Source organism: Pseudonaja textilis, chromosome 15 (assembly GCF_049901715.1).
Source record: "Pseudonaja textilis isolate UNSWEBS1 chromosome 15, rPseTex1.2, whole genome shotgun sequence".
Taxonomy (NCBI): Eukaryota; Metazoa; Chordata; class Lepidosauria; order Squamata; family Elapidae; genus Pseudonaja; species Pseudonaja textilis.
This window is the reverse complement of record NC_142004.1, coordinates 878921-898572: the sequence shown is the minus strand read 5'-3', so window position 1 is coordinate 898572 and position 19652 is coordinate 878921. Positions and strand designations below refer to the sequence as shown.

Here is a 19652-nt window from a genome sequence, read left to right as displayed (position 1 = left end):
TCTCTCCCCCCCGCTCTCTTCCCCCGGACGCCTGGCGGGGCGGGCCGAGGGCGGGCGGGAGGCGGCGCGCCAGGCGAGGCGAGGCCCGGCACAACGGCCCCGCGAGGTGGGCCTCTGCCCCTGGCCCGCCGGCCTCGCCTAGCCGCCCCCTCAGGCTTCGCCCGGCCTGGTGCGTGAGGGCCGCCGCGGCCTTGGTGCCTCAGTGGGCGTCTGGGGGGCAGGGGGCGGAGGGAGAAATCCCCTCATCTGTGGGTCGTCGAAGCCCCCGGGCCTCCTCGGGGTTTGGATGGGGGGGGGGGGGGTGTCCTCTCAGCTCTGATTACTGGAACATTATTGATATTATTAAAGTATAGTTAGGAAAGCCATCAATTTTTCAGTGTGGATGGGGGTTTTTTTTGCCCCCTCAACTCTTGAGTGTTATATTATCACTATTCAGTGAAGGCCACCATCTCTTGAATTTGTTGTCTCTGTGAGGAGATGGTCCTTTAACCTCGTTTATATTATTTTTATGAATTATTTTTATGAACGCCGTCCATTTCCCAATATGGGTGGGGAGGTTGTCCCCTCAACGCTGAGTATTATAATAATTATTTAACTAACAGTGATCAATGAAGCCCACCAACTCTTAAATTTGGGTCCGTGAGGAGTTATCCCTTCATTCTGAATAGTCTTATTATTCAACTAATAGCAATATTTACAAAAGCCACCAACTGCTTATTTGGGGTTGTTCCCTCAACTTTGACTATTATGAATTATTATTATTCAGCTAATAGCAATATTTCTGAAAAGTTACATATTTGAATCTGTGAGAGGCTGTTCCCTCAGCTTTGACTATTATTATTTATACTCAAACAATAGCAATATTTACCAAAGCCACTAACTCCTAATTTGGATTTGTGAGATATTATTCATTCAGTTTTGACAATAATAATTATTATTTATGAAAGTCATTGGTTTAGATCTTTGAGGATGCATCCCCTCAGCTCTGTGTCTATATTTATGAAAATCACCAACTCCTAAATTGGCATCTGTGAGGAATTATCCCCTTAACTTTGGAATCTTCTTCTTCTTCAACTAATAGTAGCATTTTTGACAGCCATCAACTCTTAATTTAGATCTGCAAGGGATTATCCTAAATTCTCAGGTTATGCCAATACTGGGTTCAATGGACAGAATATAAAATATAAATTTCCAACTCCTTTCTAGTCCAAAGCTTAGGATTTGGGGCAAAAATAAAAGAATCCCTCCCTCCCCGTATGGTTTTCTATGCAGAAGCCTCACCTGCCATCATGACTCACATGTTGGGCTGGGATTGGGGAGAGACGGGTTCAAATTTAGCAGCAGCCCAACCTTCTCTTTAGCTCCTGGAGGAGAGGTGGGGTTTAAACGTGACAAATAGATAAACAAATAAATTGTCCAATCCTGGGCAGGAAATCTGAATAAATCCAAACTCTGAAAATTTCTGGTGAGAAATGAGTCCACCCTGATCAATACTTCCAAAGTGATAACTTTGACAACCGAATTCAAGAGAAGATTCAGAGATGTCATATGGTCGTTCAGATTTCTGCACATGCTACTCTAGTGTTTCACGTTGTATGTTGAACACAGTTCCTCGTATGAGGAGACCCTGCTTTTTGAGGTATGAGTCTTGCCCTTCACATTCACAGCTGGATCCCAGGTCACGATAGTGAGGAAAAAAATCCGTTATTAGGATAAATCTGCTAAGCAGAATGACTTTTTCTTTGGATCGCTTTTGACATTTGCACGGGCAGTTTCTTTTTATCCACCTGCAAATTACATACATGAGCTGATTTTTATTTTTATTTGGCTTTGCTTTCTTTCAGGTTAGACTATGTTGTTTGGGTAGAAAACAATTACAGAAATACTGAATTAAGCTTGCTACCTGATTAGGAACCGGAAGGTAACACTAATTTGAATTTGCTTTTGCATTTTCAGAATCTGTTTCAATTGCATTTTCCTCAGTGCATCTCTGTAAGGTCCAAGCTAAGATTTCTCCTGTGCAACAGACAGGTAAGATGATCTGGCAGCCTAGTAAAATGGCCATATGGATTTAACAATTTGGATGCTCAGGGTTTCTCAGCCTTAAACTCTGGGAATTAAAATTTGTACAGTTTAAAGTGGCCAAGGCTGAGAAACACTGCTGAGGTCTTGTCTGGTCTCCAGAGGTTGCAGAGAAGATGGGTCAATCTGGGGATACCGCAAAAACACTAAGTAGTATAATTCTAAGGTAGCTGGTCTCATACAGACTGGAGGTTTTGATAGAGCAGAAAAATTTTCACCAAAATATAAAACAGCCTTTAAATGTGCAGGCAGGTCATATTTTCCACTGAAACCTTTAGAAATGCATTCAAAAGGTTAAAAAGTAAAGGATACAAGACGTTGTTCATAGGGCGAGGAAACTCAGAAGACAAAGCAAGGCTAAAGTGGGCAGGAATATATGCAGATTAACTGCAGCATAGCATTCTGGTAGCGAACTGGGGAGGAGGAGAAGGATGGGGGCAAAAGAGGTATTTTCTTCTTGGATCCCAATCAGCAAATCTGCTGTATGATTACATCATAATTGTGTCTGTTCTGGAGGTCTGGAAGGTGCTGAGCTATAGTCACCATGGGGTTGGGGGCAGAGGCAAGGAGGGGCAGGGAGGCAGCCTTGCAACCCCAACTCATACTTACCTGGCAGGGGAGACACCATGATCATGAAGGTGGTTTTCCCAGGGTGAGGCTCATCCATTGCACTCCGGGTGTGCTGACCCCTGCGATTTCCCCAAATGCGGGAAACTCGACTGCATAATTTGTGGTAGTGGGGGACTGCGTTCGCGCTTTCCCCTGATCTTGCTGGTTCAAAGACAGAAAAGTTGTGTTTATAATGTCTCCTTTGTTTGGTCTCTTGTGATAGCAGTATCATTCTATGATATTGAGCTACGTGGAAAGGGAGAGACCTTAAAAGGGTGATAGGTTCTCGCCTTCAGTGTCAGCAGTATCTGCCTAGTCTTCCTAAAGACTTATGAAGGAGCCAGTCACTGTCATTTCACGCCTGAAGAATCTTTATAGAATCTTTGTCAGCCGCTTGGAAAATTGAAGAAAAGAAGTAAGAATAAGAAGGTGTGCATAAATTCTCATCGAATACTTCTTGTCACATTAAGTCTGTGGTTTAAAGTAGAAAAACCAGCCATCTGACAATGGGAAGTTGTCGATAGCAACAGTTCCCTCTTTCTTCAAGAAGTCAAAGAAGCAAATGATCGCGTTGCACGTTGATTCAAAGACGCATCGAGCAGCAAGTAGAGGTTAAAATACCTGAAAAGTGACATTTGCTTAATATGCGACTTTGTACAACCAATTCTGTTCCAGAGGGAAGAAGAGGAAGTGCAGAACATTCTCCGCAGAATCCGAGCACATGAAGAGATTTCGGTGGTCCCTCCCTCCCCTCCTGAAGCACCAATAGAAAGCCTGCTTACACGCCAGAGGTATGACGCCTGCAGAAGGGCGCAGACAGACATGCAAATGATTGCACGCGAAGGCATTGTGGGATCAAAAACAGGGTGCAAATCGGAGCTCGCAAAGCACCCCAAGACTCTGTGCAAGCAGACTGGGGAGAGGCAGGATCCTGGCTGAGCCTTCCCGAGATAGCTGGAAGTCTCTGGGCAAAGTCACCATGGGGTTGGGGGCAGAGGCGAGGAGGGGCAGGGAGGCAGCCTTGCAACCCCAACTCATACTTACCTGGCAGGGGAGACACCATGATCACGAAGGTGGTTTTCCCAGGGTGAGGCTCATCCATTGCACTCCGGGTGTGCTGACCCCTGCGATTTCCCCAAATGCGGGAAACTCGACTGCATAATTTGTGGTAGTGGGGGACTGCGTTCGCGCTTTCCCCTGATCTGGCTGGTTCAAAGACAGAAAAGTGAACTTTTTGTTTGTTTGTTATTCCAGTACAGAAAAATCTTTTACCTGTATTGGTTTACTGATTTTATCAGCTATTGTTTCCAAGTAGGATTCCCACTGTGAGTTTACAGTAGCAGATTTAAATTTATGCTCAGTTGGGAAGTGAAAGGATAATGGAGGAAGAAGTTTGCCGTCTGATGGGAAGAAGTGTGTCTTGATTGGATTATCTGCTGTTCTTTTTCAGTTCTTTGCTCTTTAGTCCATTCTGACACTTTATTCCTTCCTTGCAGGGCTGTATGAGAATTCTAGAGGAGAGGTGGCATAAATATTACCGTATTTCCCCATGTATAAGCCACCCCTTTTTTCCAAAATTTTCAAGCCCAAAAAGTAGGGGGGTGGCATATACAAAGCAGGTACACTTTTTATACGTGAAAAATGCATAAAATAATAAAGTAGGAATAAACTTGTTTTCCAGCAGTATGCTATACTTTTTTGTAAAAATTGTACGTGATGATACGAGTGCGAGTACGCGATAGAAATGCATACGCTAGGCATCGGCCTGAATGCTTCGTTCCTACTCTCGTTCCGATGCGTAGATTGCTAGCGTCGCCCGCACCGCTTTCGGCGTCATGACCGAAGTTGTAGATCTAGACGTCGAATTTTGTTTCTTTGTAAATTTTCTTTCTTCATAACTTGTTTCTCTAATAAAATATTTTTTTCAAAACTTCACAGTCCAAAAATTGGGGGGGTGGCTTATACAAAGGGGGTGCTTATACATGGGGAAATACGGTAAATGATAAATTGCACTGGACCTCTTCATATTTTTAGCTAAAGAAATCCAAAAGTGGCTGAAAAGGGAGGGCAGACGTTTGTGTGTGTGTGTGTTCTGTTTCTGAACATTTTGGACACGGAAATTCTACTCGCCTGATCAATGGAGCCGCATCTTTTTGGAGGACCTCCTGGGGTTCTGTTGGATTCTCTGAAAAACAGCTTAGATTGATAACAGTGAAGGTTGAGTCTCTGAAGTGAGAGTTCTTTGAAGATCAAAGACAAATGCTAGTTTGTTTCCTCCTTTAGTAAGCAACCCTGTGCTGAAGTCTATGGGTTAGAAGTGCCTCTGTGAGAAAGCGTAATAACCCAGGGCTCTGAATTGTTTAAGAGCGATCGGGTTAGCTTTTAATGTGATCAAAAAGTAGAATGTGCCCAGTCGCTGAGGTTGATGCTGCCAGTCAGAATGTGACCAGATTCCCTGCAGGCTACAAAGGGAAAGAATCCTAGTGAACCCCCCGCCCCCTTTCTTTACTGTGGCTCAGCTGATGCAGTCTGCTGCGTGACTGATGAAAGCACGCATGCAAATGCGTATTGCAAGGCATTGTGGGATCAAAAGCAGCATGCAAATCAGAGCTCGCAAATACCCCAAGACTCTGTGCAAGCAGACTGGGGAGAGGCAGGATCTCGGCTGAGCCTTCCCGAGATAGCTGGAAATCTCCGGGCAAAGTCACCATGGCGCTGGGGGCAGAGGCGAGGAGGGGCAGGGAGGCAGCCGTGCACCCCCAATTCATACTTACTTGCAGGGGAGACGCCATGATCACGAAGGTGGTTCTCCCAGGGGTCGGCTCATCCATTGCACACCGGCTGTGCTCACCCCTGCAGTTTCCTTAAAAAAAATTAATTGTCTTTGGTGCAAATGCTCTCAGTGGGAAACTGACTGTATAATTTGTGGTAGTGGGGGATTGTGTTTTGCACTTTCCCCTGATCTGGCTGGCTCAAAGACAGAAAAGTTGTATTTGCAATTTATTTTTTTTGTTGGGTCTTTTGCGATAGCGATCTCTTTCTATGACATTGAATCGCATGGGAAAGTGATGCAGAATTTAAGATGGGGATAGTGCTTCTTCATTCCTTATCAGCAATAATATATCCGCCTGGTTTTCAATTGATGTGTTTTTCCTTAAAGATTTCCTTTAATTTCATGCCTCAAGAATCTTTGGGTTGCATAAATGGTCAGCAGATAGGAGAAAATAAATGGAATAAAAGGGTGTGGATAGATTTTCATCAAATACTTTTTGTGACATTCAGTTTGAACTTTAAAAAAAAGAATAGAAAATCAAACGAAGAGAGAAATCCAACAATGGAAAACACCAATAAGAGCAGTTTCTTCTTAAGGAAGATGGCAAAAATTATTGGGCGTAATATTGTGTTGATGCAAAGATTAGTAATAAAACACACAAAAAGTGACATTTGTTGCAATAAACGCTTCTTCATTCAATAATACAGAAGGGAGAGAGCGCTAAGCTCAATCTTCTCAGAATCCGAGCACACGAAGCACCAATAGAAAGCCTGCTTACTCCCCTCCTGAAGCACCAATAGAAAGCCTGCTTACACGCCAGAGGTGTGACGCCTGCAGAAGGGCGCAGACAGACATGCAAATGATTGCACGCGAAGGCATTGTGGGATCAAAAACAGGGTGCAAATCGGAGCTCGCAAAGCACCCCAAGACTCTGTGCAAGCAGACTGGGGAGAGGCAGGATCCTGGCTGAGCCTTCCCGAGATAGCTGGAAGTCTCTGGGCAAAGTCACCATGGGGTTGGGGGCAGAGGCGAGGAGGGGCAGGGAGGCAGCCGTGCAACCCCAACTCATACTTACCTGGCAGGGGAGACACCATGATCACGAAGGTGGTTTTCCCAGGGTGAGGCTCATCCATTGCACTCCGGGTGTGCTGACCCCTGCGATTTCCCCAAATGCGGGAAACTCGACTGCATAATTTGTGGTAGTGGGGGACTGCGTTCGCGCTTTCCCCTGATCTGGCTGGTTCAAAGACAGAATAAGCTCTCTGCTTGTTTTCATCCAGGATCGTTAGCTAATTGATCCTCGTTTGGAATAGTTGCATCTCCGCTTTGTGCAGTCTCCTATGTCTTCATCCCCCTGGAGGGAATGTAGCTTCACTCCCTGCTGTGTCGTCCTGCCTGTCACGGAGATGGCTGAAGAGTCAGAGCTGCTCCCTGTTGATGTCAGAAGACGAATTCTTCATGTTTATATATAGTCTTAGAGATAGGGATTATTTTGGGCACCTACTCAGAACCTCCGTGATTCAAAGCATGAACGAGGCTTATTTCCAGCCCATGAGCTGTGGGGGCCTTTTGCTTGCTTTGCTGCCCTGAAAGGGCAGGATGGAGCATGGGGCGGGAAGAGGAGGGCAGCCTTCGCCATCCCTGCGCTTAGCCACGGGCAACAGCACTCGCTAGCAAGGGCAGCCCGGTCAGGCGGCCAGAATGGCACCCGTAGCCCAGTTTTAACCCGGGTCTGGAAGTGGTGATGTCGAACCAGGAGGCCGTTATTTATAAAGCCTGTGGCTGCCCATCTAGGAAGTGAGGACTGACTCCATTTTCCTCTGCTTACACATTCTTGCCCTTTGCATCCCCTCGCTTGCCCCGAAAGGGAATGGTGCGAGCGATGCGTACCTGTCGACACATGTCACCCATTCATGAATCAGTCTTGACTCAGGATTTCGGTTGTGTCATCCGCTGGGCATTTTCTTCCCTTCGGCTTGAGTGACGGAAGTGTGTTCCCTCGTGCTTGAAAGCAGCCGCTGTTGCCCCAGCCCCGAAGGAGACAGCAGCTAACTGCCCAAACGACGACACGAGGGGAGGCTCAGCCAACCTCATGACACTCCTCGGACGAGAAAGGCCGATTTGATCTGGTTTGAGGTCCTCCTTCCCTGGGCGGGCGATTTGGGGCCGCCCGTTGACTGGAACCTCCGCAGCCTGTTTGCAGGGGGGGGCAGAGGAGGGGCTGGGGAAAGGCAGAGAAGGGGGGCTGTGGGGGGCCGTGGGTCAGGCCGGAAGGGACCCCAAGGCCTCCGAGCTATTGAAAAGCGGGGAAAGGCAGGGGATGATGGGAGCTGCACCTGACCAGGGCAGGGGGTGGCTGACAGGGGATCCAGCCCTCTTTACAGGCCAGCATGGATGGCATCCCCCCCCCCAGTTACGGCCACTCGAGCCCCGCCCTTCTGCTGTTCAGCGAGACCTAGGGGAAGGGACTCCTCCCCCCCCCACCCGGTTTACGACGGCTCTTAAATGAATCCCTGCAGCTGAGGAGTTAGGAACCCGGTTGCTGGGGTTCCGGGCTGAGCCGCTCAAGGGGGAGGAGAGACTTGTGTCCCGGCTGCCCCTCGGCCTGGCTGGCTGCCTGGGGGGGCGGGGGCTGGAGAAGTACAAGGGGGGCGATGGGGCGGGGGCGTGGCCTGCCCGCGTGACGTCGGTGCACCGGGAGATGGGCGGGGAAGGAGGCGGGCGCTTTGGGGCCCGAGGCGGGCAGGCAGCCAACCCGGCCAGTCGGCGCTCGCGGCCTCAACGGCGGCCAATCGCGAGGCGGAGGGCGGGGCTCGAGTCGCGGCTGGCAGAGGAGAAGAGAGAGAGAGAGAGAGAGACGAGGCCGGCGGGTGAGCGGCGGGCACTGGGGGAGGGGAGGGGAGGGGGGGGCCTTCGGGACCGATGGGGGGGGGGCTTCGAAGGGCTCCCCTCTTCACAACAGCCCTGCGGGGCAGGCCAGGTGGGGCAGCCCTGCCTTGGCTACCCTCCAGCCCCCCCGCCCCCCCTCCCCCCCCCGCGGAAATGGCCCCGACGGTTTTTCAGGGGATCGGAAGCTGCGGTGGGGGGGGGCGGGGGGAGAAGGGGGGCCGCCGAGGCCGTCTTCCCAATGACTGGCAGGTTGTTAGAAAAGGGGGGCAGACAGGCAACCCTCAAAGCCTCGCCTTCGCCCCCCAGCCCCGCTGAGCGGAGACTGAAGCCAGCAGCAGCCTTTGGGAAGAGACCCCCGGAGAGAGGCGGCTTGTCTTCCCCGCTCCAGCCCTTCTGGGGCAGCGGGGCGTTGGTCTTGGGCCCCTCCTGAGGACCTAGCGGAGAAGGATCTACAGCCCCCCCCTCATTCCTGGGCAGGTGGGTGGGTGGGTGTAAGGACGACCCTCGTCCAGGGCCAGAAGCCCCGGCTGGATTCCAGGTCCTGCCACAGTGGGCAGCGGCAGCACAGAAGGGGCAGGAAAGAGGGGCGGCTCAGTGTGGACCGTTGACTTCTGGCCCGTGTGGGAGCAGAGGTTGGCAGGCAGCACTGAGGCCTGCCGTGGCCACCAGGCCTGTGCACCGCCCTCCGGTTCAACGGGTTTCCGTGCTGTCCGAAGAGCCCTGGAGGTAATGCCAGGCTCTCGGAGCCAGGAAGGAGGCGGGGAAGGAAGTTGCTGGTGAAGGAGAGAATCTCTTGAGTAGGATCAGAATGAGTAAGCCTGCTAGCGAAACATTCAGAGAGAAAAAGTCTTTTTTTTTTTTTAACAGGTTCCTGGAACAGCAGTGGAGATGGCTGCAGTGGCAGAACAGGAAAGTGAAACTCAATTGTGCAACAATTGGTAAGGGCTAGCAATATGAGTGGTTTTTTCCTCTGCTAGTCTGTGTGTGTGTGTGTGTGTGTGTGTGTGTGTGTGTGTGTGTGTGTGTGTGCCCAGCCACTCAAACCGGTGCTTTTTCAGATAGCAGAAGGGAGTTGGGTTTAAGAAAAAGGTGACTAGAGTTTCTGTTTGTCCCAATACCCTTAAAAAGAGAAAGAGAGAGAGAGAGAGAGAGAAAGAGAGAGAGAGAGAGGAGTTTGGCCTAGCAACGTGCCCTGTGCCTCTTGCAGTCAAAAAGAGATTCCTCTGGCAAACTTTACCATCCACGAGATTCACTGCAGCCGGAACATCGGGGTCTGTCCCCTCTGCAAGGAGTCCTTCCCCAAGGCAGAAATGAGGACTCACCAGGAACAAGAGCATGCCCAGGTGATCACACCAGGTTGCTTCCCCCTCCTCCACCACGTCCTCGGGTCTCCCCTGGACGAGACAGGCGTCATTCTGCAAGCTTGGCTCTGATCTGCATTTCTTTCCATCCCTAGATTGTCTGTAAGTGCAGCATGAGAATGGACAGAGGACTCTTGCAGGATCATGTAGTGAGTAAGCTAATCATTGCCTGATTTTGTCCACCGAAAGGCTTTGCGGGACAAAAGATTCGCCGTAGGGCGGTGGCGGGATGTTCTCCCGAAACAGGTGCATGAAGGAGCCATTTCTGCCTTCCTCCCACAGGCTTTTGAGTGTCCCCTGCGGCCTGTTGCATGTCAACACTGTGACATTGAGCTGGCCTTCTGCAAGCTCCAGGACCACGAAGATTACTGTGGGGCCCGGACCGAGCGATGCGTCCGATGCAACCGCAACATCATGCTGCGAGAACTGAAAACGCACCCCATCGACTGTGGGGAGAAGGCCGCGGGGGGAGAGCCGGGCGGCCAGGCGAAGCCCCCTTTCCGCCCCGAGGCCCCTTGGCGAAACATTCAGACCATCCGGAACGTCCTGCAGCCGGACTTTGCCGGAGAGTCGCCGCTGAGGGGCAACAGGTTCCTGGAGAGCCAGCTGCACAGTTGGGTCTCGGGTGATCAGCTGCCCAGCAGGGAGCCCAGTTGGAGGAACCGAGGCCCATCCCAGCCAGATCGGAGTCGAGGTAAAGGCCTTGAGGGGAAAGTGCAAAACAGCCCCTCTTGCTCTCCTTTTGGTCCTCCGAGCCCCTCGCCTCAATGGCCTCTTGAACGAAGAGGGTGGGGTGGGAGGCTCTCTTCCCCCCAGAGGCTTTGAAAGCCGCACCTTCTCTGCGTGTGAGTTGCTGCTGCGAGGAGGGAGGGCGGCAGGTTTGCTTCTCACGCTGTGCGGTGTTTGTTCCCTGAAGCCCGTCTGGAAAAGGAGGCCCCGCCGCTGCCCGTGGACGGAGACTCGGACTACAACTTGGATTACCTGCTGGCGCTCAGCTTGCAGCAGGAAAACAGCTTCGGCCAACCCCGTGTGGCCGAGCTCCACAGAGAACTCTGGAAGAACATCTGCGCCCCCCAGGCCGGACCAGCAAAGAACTCCAGGGACCCCTCTCAGGATTTGCTGGTGGCAGCCGACAATCTGAACAGGCCCCAAAGTACGTGGGTGTTCGTGGTTGCTTCTCCAGGGATGGCCGGGGGAGGAAGGGGCAAGCTATGGGGAGAACCCCAAGGACCCTGCCCCCCTCCTCCCGGGGGTTTCTGTTTCTTTTTGACTGAAGAGCAGCCCAAACTGCCCTTGGGTGGCTCACCGGGCTTGGCGGAGGAGTTATCGGTGGTGAGGAGATAGGTGGCGAGGAGATAGGTGGCAGCTGGGTGGTTGTAATCCGGCTTTGAGTCGTGTCTCTCTTACCCTTCAGCGGAGACCCTGCTGCCTTGTGAATTCTGCGAGGAGCTGTTCCCCGAGGGAGACCTGATCCTTCACCAGGTGGGGTGTCCCGTCTTCTGGGGCTGGGAGGGGGGAGCTGACCAAGGAAGAGGGGCTGGGGAAGCATCACCCCCTGCTCAACTCCGCCCTTGCTCGTTGCCCCCTCCATGCGCCCACCACCGCTGGGGCAAGTTGGAAGAGACCGTTTCCCTCCTTTCCCTGCCCTACTCGTGACAGACGGGCTGCAGCCCCGCCAGCGCCTTGGCCTCCTTCAGCAAGAGGAGCAACCTGCCCCCGCCGACCGAATGCCTGAGCGGCCTGTGGGGAGAGCTGCCTGGCAGGCGTTCTGTGGGCAGCGGAGAGACGTTTCCTCCCCAGCCCGGCATCCAGGACAGCCTCTTGCTCCCGTGCGAGTTCTGCGGGGTCCAGCTAGAGGAGGAGATCCTGTTCCACCACCAGGTATGCAGGCAGCAGCCCCGAAGCCCCCGTTGGGCGCTGGGGTGGGGTGGGGGGCCGTGACTGGCAGCCCTTTTTCTCCACCCAGTACCAGTGTGATTTGCGCCCACCAACCGCCCCCTCGAGCGGGAGGATGCCTGTACAGTCGGGGTCTCCAGTGGCGGAAAGCTCTGCGGGAACCGAGTCTCCAGAGCTCGTCAGAAGACGCATCCGGCACCAAGGTAGGCCAGCCCATTCTTGGTGCAGGCCCTGCCGAGCACTCCTCTGGGCATCCCCCAAGGAGGATGGTCGGTCCTGGGCTCCCTAACTGGGCTGTGGGGGAGCCGGCAGGGAGGGAGGGAGGGAGGGCGGATCATTGGGGTCCCTCAGCCCTCCTGCCGGAGTTTGGAGCCTGCCTTCGTCTCCCGGGCTCAGGCCCTGCGTCTCCTCTCTGCCTCTTTCCCTGGTGGCCCCTGAGCGGTCTTCCCTCTCTCCCTCCTGCGCCAGGTGAGCTCTCTCCACAGTACCTGGAGCAACTCCAGCAGAGGACGCCTTTCCAGCCTGCTCCAAGGAGCCACTCCCAGGTGGCGGCCAGGCGCTTCCTGCTGGCCGCTCCCAACAACCAACAGAGGGAGGAAGCGGCTGCTCTTTCCAAGGCAAGGAAGCCCAAGAAACTGGGAGACAGCGAAGGAAGGACCCCGGGCCAAAGTCCGAGCGACCCCGTGGCCGCCCCTCTGCCTGCCAGATACCCCCACTCGGACTACGCTCCCAGCACCTACATCCCAAGCTTCCCTGCTACACACCCCACTCGCCCAAGGTAGGGGCTCCAGAGTCGCCACCAGCTTTCCAAGTGTCCGTTTACGGTAGAACCAGAACCTTCTTGATGGGGGTGAAGGCTGCATATCTGGGCTGCTCCTTCTTAAGGGGGGAACCTGCACTTCTTGCCTTCTGGTCCCAACTGGAAGAGGCAGCTGTTTGCAGGCGGGTGGAGGGTGGGGGTTAAAACAACCTTGAAAAGAAGTTTTGTTTTTCCACCATCCCCCTGTTTTTCTCCCCCTCTTTTAGCATCAGACAGGAAGGAGGACAAAGTCCTTCAGCTCCGCCCCATTTCAACAACGCCAAGGTAAGGGCTGCGCTTGGCCGGTGGCCTCTTGGGCAAGGGAGAGAACCTTTAAGAAACCAATCCTGCGACAGGAGCTGAACCCTTCGCAAAGTCTGAGACAGCTTGAATTTCATGGGTTCAGAAAAATCTCTGCTTAGATGGGATGCTGCATGTCTCAACCGCGGCCCCCCTTTGTGCTTGAGCTCAGGATTTCTTGCTCCACCGAGGCCTTGCAGGTGCCTTTCCCAGTCAGCCCCCTTGAGCTCTTCCCCCCTGGATCATGAGGCGGGGAAGAGACCTGGTGTCTTCTGGGGAGGCCTTTCTTGGCCCTCTGAAGGGCCCGAAAGAGCCCCTGTCCGGCTTCTGAGCCCCTCGCCTGGTTCTCTCCAAAGCCTCCGGCCTTTTCTCGCCTCCAGGCAAAACCCTGGCAAGTGAAGTCGGCCAACCCCGACAGAGAATGAGGGGAGAATGTCCAGGGCCGCCCTTTCCTGCCTCCCCTCCGGCACGAGGACCTGGGCTTCATGGCAAGATTTCCGCAGGAGTTCCGGGACCGGCGTTCCACACCTGCCACAGAGGCGGCGGCAGGATCCCGTGATTGCTTTGTCAGTTGTGCCCTGTTTTGTTGCTGTTCAGGTGGGGGTACAGAGGGCCGAGTCGTTCCGGGGGCTCAAAACCTTTTGCTTGAGCAGACGCTTCCTCTTTGCAAGCATAGAGAAACAACTCCCCCCCCCCCCCTTTTCCAAAGGCCTGAGTAGACGGGCTAGTTAGTAGTTGCCGAGTTCGAACTTTGCTGCTAGGAGTGTCCCTCCCTCCCTCCCTGCCCTGCCCTCGCCCGCCTCTTCCTTTCTCCTCCTTCCCAGCCCAGTTTTTCACTCAATGTGAAAGGAGGGGAATCCCCCCCCATCCCCCCATGACCCTCCTGGGGGCTCCTCCCTGGGGTTCAGTCGCAGGGCCTTAAAAGCCGAAACGGGCGCTCCGAGGAGCCGGAGGGCCGCGCCCTTTTGTGTGTTTTGAGACTTTTCAATTTCTTACAATAAAGTTTGTACCTATTAGCCCATCCTGTCTTTCTCTCGAGGCCCACGCTCATTGAGACCGGGCTCACACGACACTGGGTGCGAGTCCAACCCAAAGCAGAAACTGGTGCTGGGTGTTGGCAGTTGGAGGCTCTTAACCTCCTCCCCTCCCTCCTTGGCCGGTTTCCTCCCCCCCTGTGGCTCAGCCCTGGCTCCCCAAGAACAGAGCGGCCTCGAGGACACTTCCACCAAATGTCAGCATTTATTAAGTACAAGAAAAGCCAAAGAATTCTTAAAAACAAGGGGGGGGGGACCAACCTCGCCGTGTTCTTTCCAAGGCCAGAGGCCTGTGGTGGGCTTGACAGAGACGGGGGGTGTTTCTTTTCTTAAATATTCTCGAGGCAAGAGTTGGGGGCGGGGGAAAGAGTCGAAAAGCGGAGAATAAATTAACGAAAGAAAGAACGGCCAACGCCTGGTCAGCTGGGCAGCCGGTCTCCCCTAGGCAGAAGGGGAAACGCCGAGTCCTCCTTGCCCGAGAGGGGCGGCCCTTGGCTCACTTTTTTCTCTTTTTATACAAAATATTTACACGTTTGCTTAAGTAAATATAAATTAAAAAAAACCAAAAGAAAAAAAAATACAGTGCAGTAAACCCACCCCAGAGTGAGCTGGAGCAGGGCAGCTCAGGCGCCTTCCCCCAAAGGAGAGCTCGTCCGGGGGCTTCCTCCTCCTCCTCCTCCTCCCAGCCGAACCCTCCGGAGCAGGATTCCCCTCCGTCCCAGAGGCTGCACGCCTGCCCCCCCGCCAAGCCCTTCCACGGATGGACGGGGGGGTGGGGGAGTGGTGGAAGCAAACCCCTAGGGAGACGGATCCTGAAGGGGGGGGGGGGCTTCGGCTGAGACGCCCCCAGGTTCTCCGCTGCCTCCGGGAGCAGCTTTTTACATTCAGGACAGCCGTTCAAGTCAAGAGGAAGGAACGTCTCCCGGTCAGCCCGGGTTCCAGAGCAAAGGGGCGGGTTCTTCTACTTCGGACCGTTGGAGCAGCGAGCCCGGCCGACTCCAGAAGCCCCCAGACCCACTTTCCTCATTCACAGTTGGCCCCCTCTCGCTGGGCAGCTTCCTTCCACTTGCCCCGATCTGCTCTTGCCAAGGAAGCCCCCATGCAGAGGAAAGGTGGGGGGTAGACCTGGAGTGGCCAGTCGTCCTCCCCCCCCCCCAAAAGCTCAATTTACAGTAAGGGGGGTGTAAACACCATAGAAGACCGTTGGTTGGTTTTTGCTTTTTCCTTAAATGCAACCATAAATAATTGGAATAAATATACGTCAAGTCACTTTACAGCACACACACTTTGGAGGCAGGCCGCTCTGGACACGCTGCGGGTCTCGGGGGCATCCACCCAGGTGGCAACTGAAAAGGGATCTCTGAGGTATTTGAACAAGAGGAGAAGGGGGGTCGGATCCATAAGCCCCCACCCCACCCCCTGAATCTCTGGAAAACATCTTTTGTGGATGGAACTGTGTTCAAGTCCCTGCGTTCTAACTGGGTTTCTCCGGATGCACCCACCCCGGAGGGGCCCAAGACGGGCCGGGCTCAAAGGGGCGACTACGCAAGGGTGACGCTGGGGCCCTCCCACCTCAACTCCTCGCCCGGCGCCTTCCCACTCGCCCCCAACCTCCATCCGCGCATCACTCGGGCCAAAGGATGAACAGTATTCACAGGAATATACAATAGGTACAGCTCCTCCGCGCCAAGGACCAGCACAGGGAGGGAGCATCTCCTTCCCGGCGGCCTTTAAGGGAGGAGCTTGCAGCCTCCTGCTGCTGGCGCTTTCCCCCGATAGCACCGGGGCCTTTGGAGTCTTGAGTTCGAAAGCGACCCCGAAACGGCTCCATCCGAGGCAGGCTTGGCAGGGGTGCTTGGCGCGTCCTCCGAAACTAAGGCGCCTCTGGCGAGGAGAGCCTCCGTGGCGTCCGCCTGGGGAGTTCCCTTGGAAACCCTCGGTGGGAACGAGAGCCCGAAAGCCGGGTGGATCCTCTCCATCTTTTGCTAAGGAAGAGCCCGGGATCCTCCCACATGCCGAAGGGAATCTCGGGAGGACCATTTCTGAGCGCAAGGTGGAACCTTCGGGGCGAACTGGACCGGAGCCCATCAAGTGGGCGGTCACTCTAGCCATAAGACCAACACCCCTCCCCCCCCTTTCTTTCGACCATGGCAATTGGCTGCTTGTCACCCCACCATGGAATGTGTGAAGTGGCCCCAAACAAGTTCCGACCCACCCTGGCAAAAAGTGAGGAAACGCTGCTGCTTGTCTGGTTGGGTTACATTATGACTCCATCCCTCAAAACAAGTTGTGGTTGCTTCACCGACGCACTCAGAAATGGTGATGGAAGATCTTCCCCTGGCACGGTCGATCCCCGAATCTCCCTTTGGCCACGAGCTCCTTTCCGATGAGGACGAAATGGGGGGATCCCCGGATTGCTAAACCTCGGTCCCCGGACTAAGTTTTCCATAAGGCAGCAGCAGCAGCAGCGGCAGCCGCCACCGAGTCCCACCACCCGAGAAGTCTACGGAGAGGAAGCGGAAGTCTTCCACGAAGGCCATCGCAAGAAGGAAGGCAAGGAGCAAGGTCACCTTCCGCTCTCGCCTGGTCGTGGCTCGGCTTCTCCGGTGCGTCCTCTGAAGGGCCCTCCCTCGGAGGGGAGCAGGTCAGCCGCTGAGAGGGTCCTCGCGATAGTGGATGGCGTACCGGAGCTTCTCCAGCATGATCTCCAACGAGGAATACTGAGGGAGTTTGATCATGAACATGCAGGTCTCCACGCGGATGTACCGGGAATCCGGGGAGCCTGTCGGGGGTCACAGGAAGGGGGGAGACTCAGCGCCTGTTGGAAGGGGGCTTTAGGCGCAGCTCTAGTGCCTTGTATCTCTCTCCCTCTCCTCCCTCTCTCTTCCTCTCCCTCCCTCCCTCCACCTCCCTCTCTCTCCTGCCTTCCCCCTCTCTCCCTCTCCCTTTCTCCCTCTTCCTCTCTTCCTCTCCCTCCACCGCCCTCCCTCTCTCTCCCTCCCTCCTCCCTCCTCTCATCAAGGATGAAGCAGCTGGCCAAGTTGTGCTTCCAATGATAATTGCCTTCTACACCAAGCAGGCATCAACACACACATACACCCCTTGCTTAACTCTTACAAGGGCCGAACCAACCTTGGGCCCCCAATTCCCTTGAACCCCCCGTGGTTTGGCTCAGCCAACACCTCCCCCCTTTTTTCGTTCTTTCTGCTGAATGACTCCCTCCCGTCCATCTCTGCACCAGGAAACACGGGTACCTGCAGTGCCATCCGGGGGCGCAATTTTCATGGGGTAGGGCGGCACGTGGGCCGTGTCTGGGCCCCCATCCTTGCAGGGACAGGTGAAGGGGATGCGCTCCTGGTTGCAGGCGAACTTGATGAATTTGCACAGCTCCTCCTGGGTGAACATCTCCAGGGCCCCCCAGAAGAACTCAATGTGCTGGTCGGTCTCCATCAGCCCCACCTGGTACATTGTGTGAGCCTGTGGGTGGCCAAGCGGGGAGAGGCGGAAGGAGGGAAGCCAGTTAATCGATGGAGAGACCCCCCTCAGCCCCCTGGGGCTCCTCACTTTGCGGTTTCTAGTCAGCTGGGGTGGATTGGAGTTTTCTCTGCGGTGGTCTAGCAGGACTAAGCCGGTTCTTGTTTTGGTCTCGACTCTCCTGCACGTAACTTGCAGGGGTGAAAGATGAGTGGGAGGGAAGGAGGACGAGCAGCTGCCCTCTTCTCGGGAGCCCAAACCAGGCGTCTCCAACCTTGGCCACTTTAAGACTTGTGGACTTCAACTCCCAGAGTTCCTCAGCCAGGGTCTTAAAATAGCCAAGGCGGGAGACCCCTGGCCTAAAAGGTCTCCTTGAACCCTGCCCCCAGGGGGTCCTGCAGGCTCTTCCTGCTTCCCGTCGGACCATAAAGGCCTCAAATTACCTTGAGGAACTCCAGGTTGATGTAGGGGAGCCCACAAGTCCTCAGTTCCATCTCCAAGGGGGTCAGCAAGGTAAGAATCTGCAGCGGGATGATGGAGGCCAGGCCGGCTCTCACGGCCATCACACACTCAGCGGTCTGCAGCTCGTGCAACCTCAGGTTGCGAATGGCCGCCGCGTAGACGTCCTTGTTCTCCCACCTGGAAGGAACGATGCGTTCAGGGCTCCACGGAGAGGCTCTTTCCTCAGGGCAGGAAGCCCCGTGTGGCTCGTACTCCTGCGTAACGCTCCGGCTTCTCCCTTCCCCTGGGGCCCCTTCCTGCTCGCCCTGAGCCTTGCAAGCCCCAGCCATACATAAGGGAGAGGCGAAGGGAGCCCAGACCCGCGTGGGGCCTCGGATGCCTTCAGGGGCGATTCGAGGGCCCTCGGCTCACAGGGGAGGCCTCCTGCTACTCACACGACGGGGATGTGCCTGCCTCGGGCGCAGAGCTCCACCTCTTCGCCGGTCATGGTCACGTAGGTGAACTTGCAGCTGGGCTTGTTGGGGCTGTCGGGGCTCTCCATGGCCAGGTGCTGGGAGGCGATCTCCGCACACAGGGCCTCCAGCTCGGTTTCGTCGTTCAGCTAAGATAGTGGAGACAAGAGGTCACTTCGCTAGGACGGAGAGGTCTGAATGCAGCATATCTGAAACCCCGTCCGTTAATTTGGACAAAGCGCGCTAGGACGAAGCCAAAATGAAATGAAACAGGCCTTTTAAATGTATTTCTCTGCTTTGCTCCTGAAGAGGGACAGGCCTTGCGATTTATGACGAAGCTCGTGAAGTGGCTAAATGGGCCATTATCCCAAGAGCCATCATGCGTGAATTTAAATTTTATTCACAACACCCCATCAAGGCTGGGGAAGAGGATACAGCACCACGAGGGACGTACGTTTTCAAACTTTTTGACGTAATTGTAGGTCAGCACGTCAGCCTCCTGGAGGTCCACGTCTGGCTCCAGTGGTTCTCCTACCAAGATCTTCCAGAAGGAGGGCAGGAGATCCAAAGGCAGAGGGACGTCAGCCCGGATGGCGATGCCCAGGAGTTGCCCAAAGAAGTGCAGCAGCTGTTCCTCCCCATAGCTGATGGGGCTGGGGGTCAAGATGTATTTGCCCTGTGGGGGGTGAGAAAAAGTGGCCTCGGTTTGGAAGCCCAGATCTTCTGAGGAATTACAGTTTGCTTGGTTAGTTGGCCAGACCATCTTAGCCTGGGATGCTGCGGAAAACCTTTCAAGGCTCCTCTGCTAGGAGGCGGCTAGCGGGTGAAGAGTCCCCACTGATGCCGGTTGGCTGCGGCCTCACAACCAACCACGGGGCTCTGTGGGCCTTGGGCAGCTGTTGGCCTACCTTGTTCTTGTTGACCGACGAGCTTGGACACAGCAAAAGGAGGGACAGCAACGTGCTCTGGAGCTCCTTACAAACCTGCCAAAGAAAGTGACGGAAAGATCCACCTGGAAGACACACGGAGGACACTGGTCACAAAGTGATTTTTTTTAATCCAATGGTCAAGAAGATCAGTCTAGAAGCAAGGTGTGGGTACAACAATACCTTCCTTGTCAGATTCCCCAATGATCAACGGGAAATGAATTTCATTGATCAACCATCCATCCATCCATCCAATCAATCAATATCAATTAATCATCCATCCATCCAACCAACCAACCAACCAACCAACTAACCAACCAACCAACCAACCAACCAGCCAACCAGCCAACCAACCAACCAACCAACCAACCAACCAACCAACCAACCATCCAACTAACCAACCAACCAACCAACCAACCAACCAACCAGCCAACCAGAGCCTAAGCCTTCTGAACAACTCACTTAAATTATCCACCAGCCATTTTTTACATTATTTTGAGCCCACCATATTTCACAGGGATGTTCAGATTAACTGGGGAATACAATGGGACGCTTTATACATTAAAAAGGAGAAAAAAAACACTTATTTTGAGAG

The 19652-nt window shown here is 54.1% G+C and overlaps 2 protein-coding genes, 1 long non-coding RNA gene and 4 other non-coding genes across 10 annotated transcripts in view; 5 read left to right on the top strand and 2 right to left on the bottom strand.

The window, feature by feature from the left end:
• Nucleotides 1-49: 49 nt before the first annotated feature.
• TRAFD1 (TRAF-type zinc finger domain containing 1) lies at nt 50-13728 on the top strand. 4 transcript variants are annotated; one of them, XM_087913277.1, is made up of 14 exons: nt 50-169; nt 1957-2031; nt 3367-3482; nt 9221-9291; nt 9561-9696; nt 9810-9863; nt 9997-10408; nt 10631-10867; nt 11129-11196; nt 11374-11595; nt 11681-11813; nt 12079-12388; nt 12637-12694; nt 13090-13728. In XM_087913277.1, the coding sequence occupies exons 4-14, from the start codon at nt 9242-9244 to the stop codon at nt 13132-13134; spliced, it is 1725 nt and encodes a 574-aa protein (XP_087769403.1). In that variant the 5' UTR covers nt 50-169; nt 1957-2031; nt 3367-3482; nt 9221-9241; the 3' UTR covers nt 13135-13728. The 4 variants fall into 4 exon arrangements, with proteins under 4 accessions (XP_087769403.1, XP_026575212.1, XP_087769404.1 ...); XM_026719427.2 differs by lacking the exons at nt 50-169; nt 1957-2031; nt 3367-3482 and adding an exon at nt 8198-8334; XM_087913278.1 differs by lacking the exons at nt 50-169; nt 1957-2031; nt 3367-3482 and adding an exon at nt 8325-9079.
• LOC113448718 (U1 spliceosomal RNA) lies at nt 2684-2847 on the top strand. Its single transcript, XR_003375763.1, has one exon. It is a non-coding gene; the product is annotated as a U1 spliceosomal RNA (small nuclear RNA).
• On the bottom strand, nt 2990-3420 carry LOC148124615 (uncharacterized). Its single transcript, XR_015739623.1, has 2 exons — nt 3313-3420; nt 2990-3084 (listed from the first exon to the last, which is right to left on the bottom strand). It is a non-coding gene; the product is annotated as an uncharacterized LOC148124615 (long non-coding RNA).
• LOC113448719 (U1 spliceosomal RNA) lies at nt 3728-3891 on the top strand. The gene has a single exon (XR_003375764.2). It is a non-coding gene; the product is annotated as a U1 spliceosomal RNA (small nuclear RNA).
• Nucleotides 5458-5652, top strand: LOC113448721 (U1 spliceosomal RNA). Its single transcript, XR_015739656.1, has one exon. It is a non-coding gene; the product is annotated as a U1 spliceosomal RNA (small nuclear RNA).
• On the top strand, nt 6532-6695 carry LOC113448720 (U1 spliceosomal RNA). Its single transcript, XR_003375765.1, has one exon. It is a non-coding gene; the product is annotated as a U1 spliceosomal RNA (small nuclear RNA).
• Nucleotides 13729-15984: 2256 nt separating the features above from the next.
• HECTD4 (HECT domain E3 ubiquitin protein ligase 4) overlaps nt 15985-19652 on the bottom strand; it is a 46278-nt gene continuing 42610 nt past the window's right edge. Inside the window, 6 exon segments of the mRNA XM_087913275.1 lie at nt 15985-16525; nt 16998-17220; nt 17661-17856; nt 18114-18280; nt 18586-18807; nt 19040-19143. Coding sequence (XP_087769401.1) covers nt 16389-16525; nt 16998-17220; nt 17661-17856; nt 18114-18280; nt 18586-18807; nt 19040-19143 — 1049 coding nt within the window. The 3' untranslated portion in view covers nt 15985-16388.

Excerpts from the sequence above, each read along its gene's own strand:
- TRAFD1 (XM_087913277.1), top strand. The coding sequence starts at position 9,242 with ATGGCTGCAGTGGCAGAACAGGAAAGTGAAACTCAATTGTGCAACAAT. Across the intron at positions 9,864-9,996 it reads GACTCTTGCAGGATCATGTA|GCTTTTGAGTGTCCCCTGCG; the intron begins GTGAGTAAGCTA and ends TTCCTCCCACAG. Across the intron at positions 11,197-11,373 it reads GAGACCTGATCCTTCACCAG|ACGGGCTGCAGCCCCGCCAG; the intron begins GTGGGGTGTCCC and ends TACTCGTGACAG.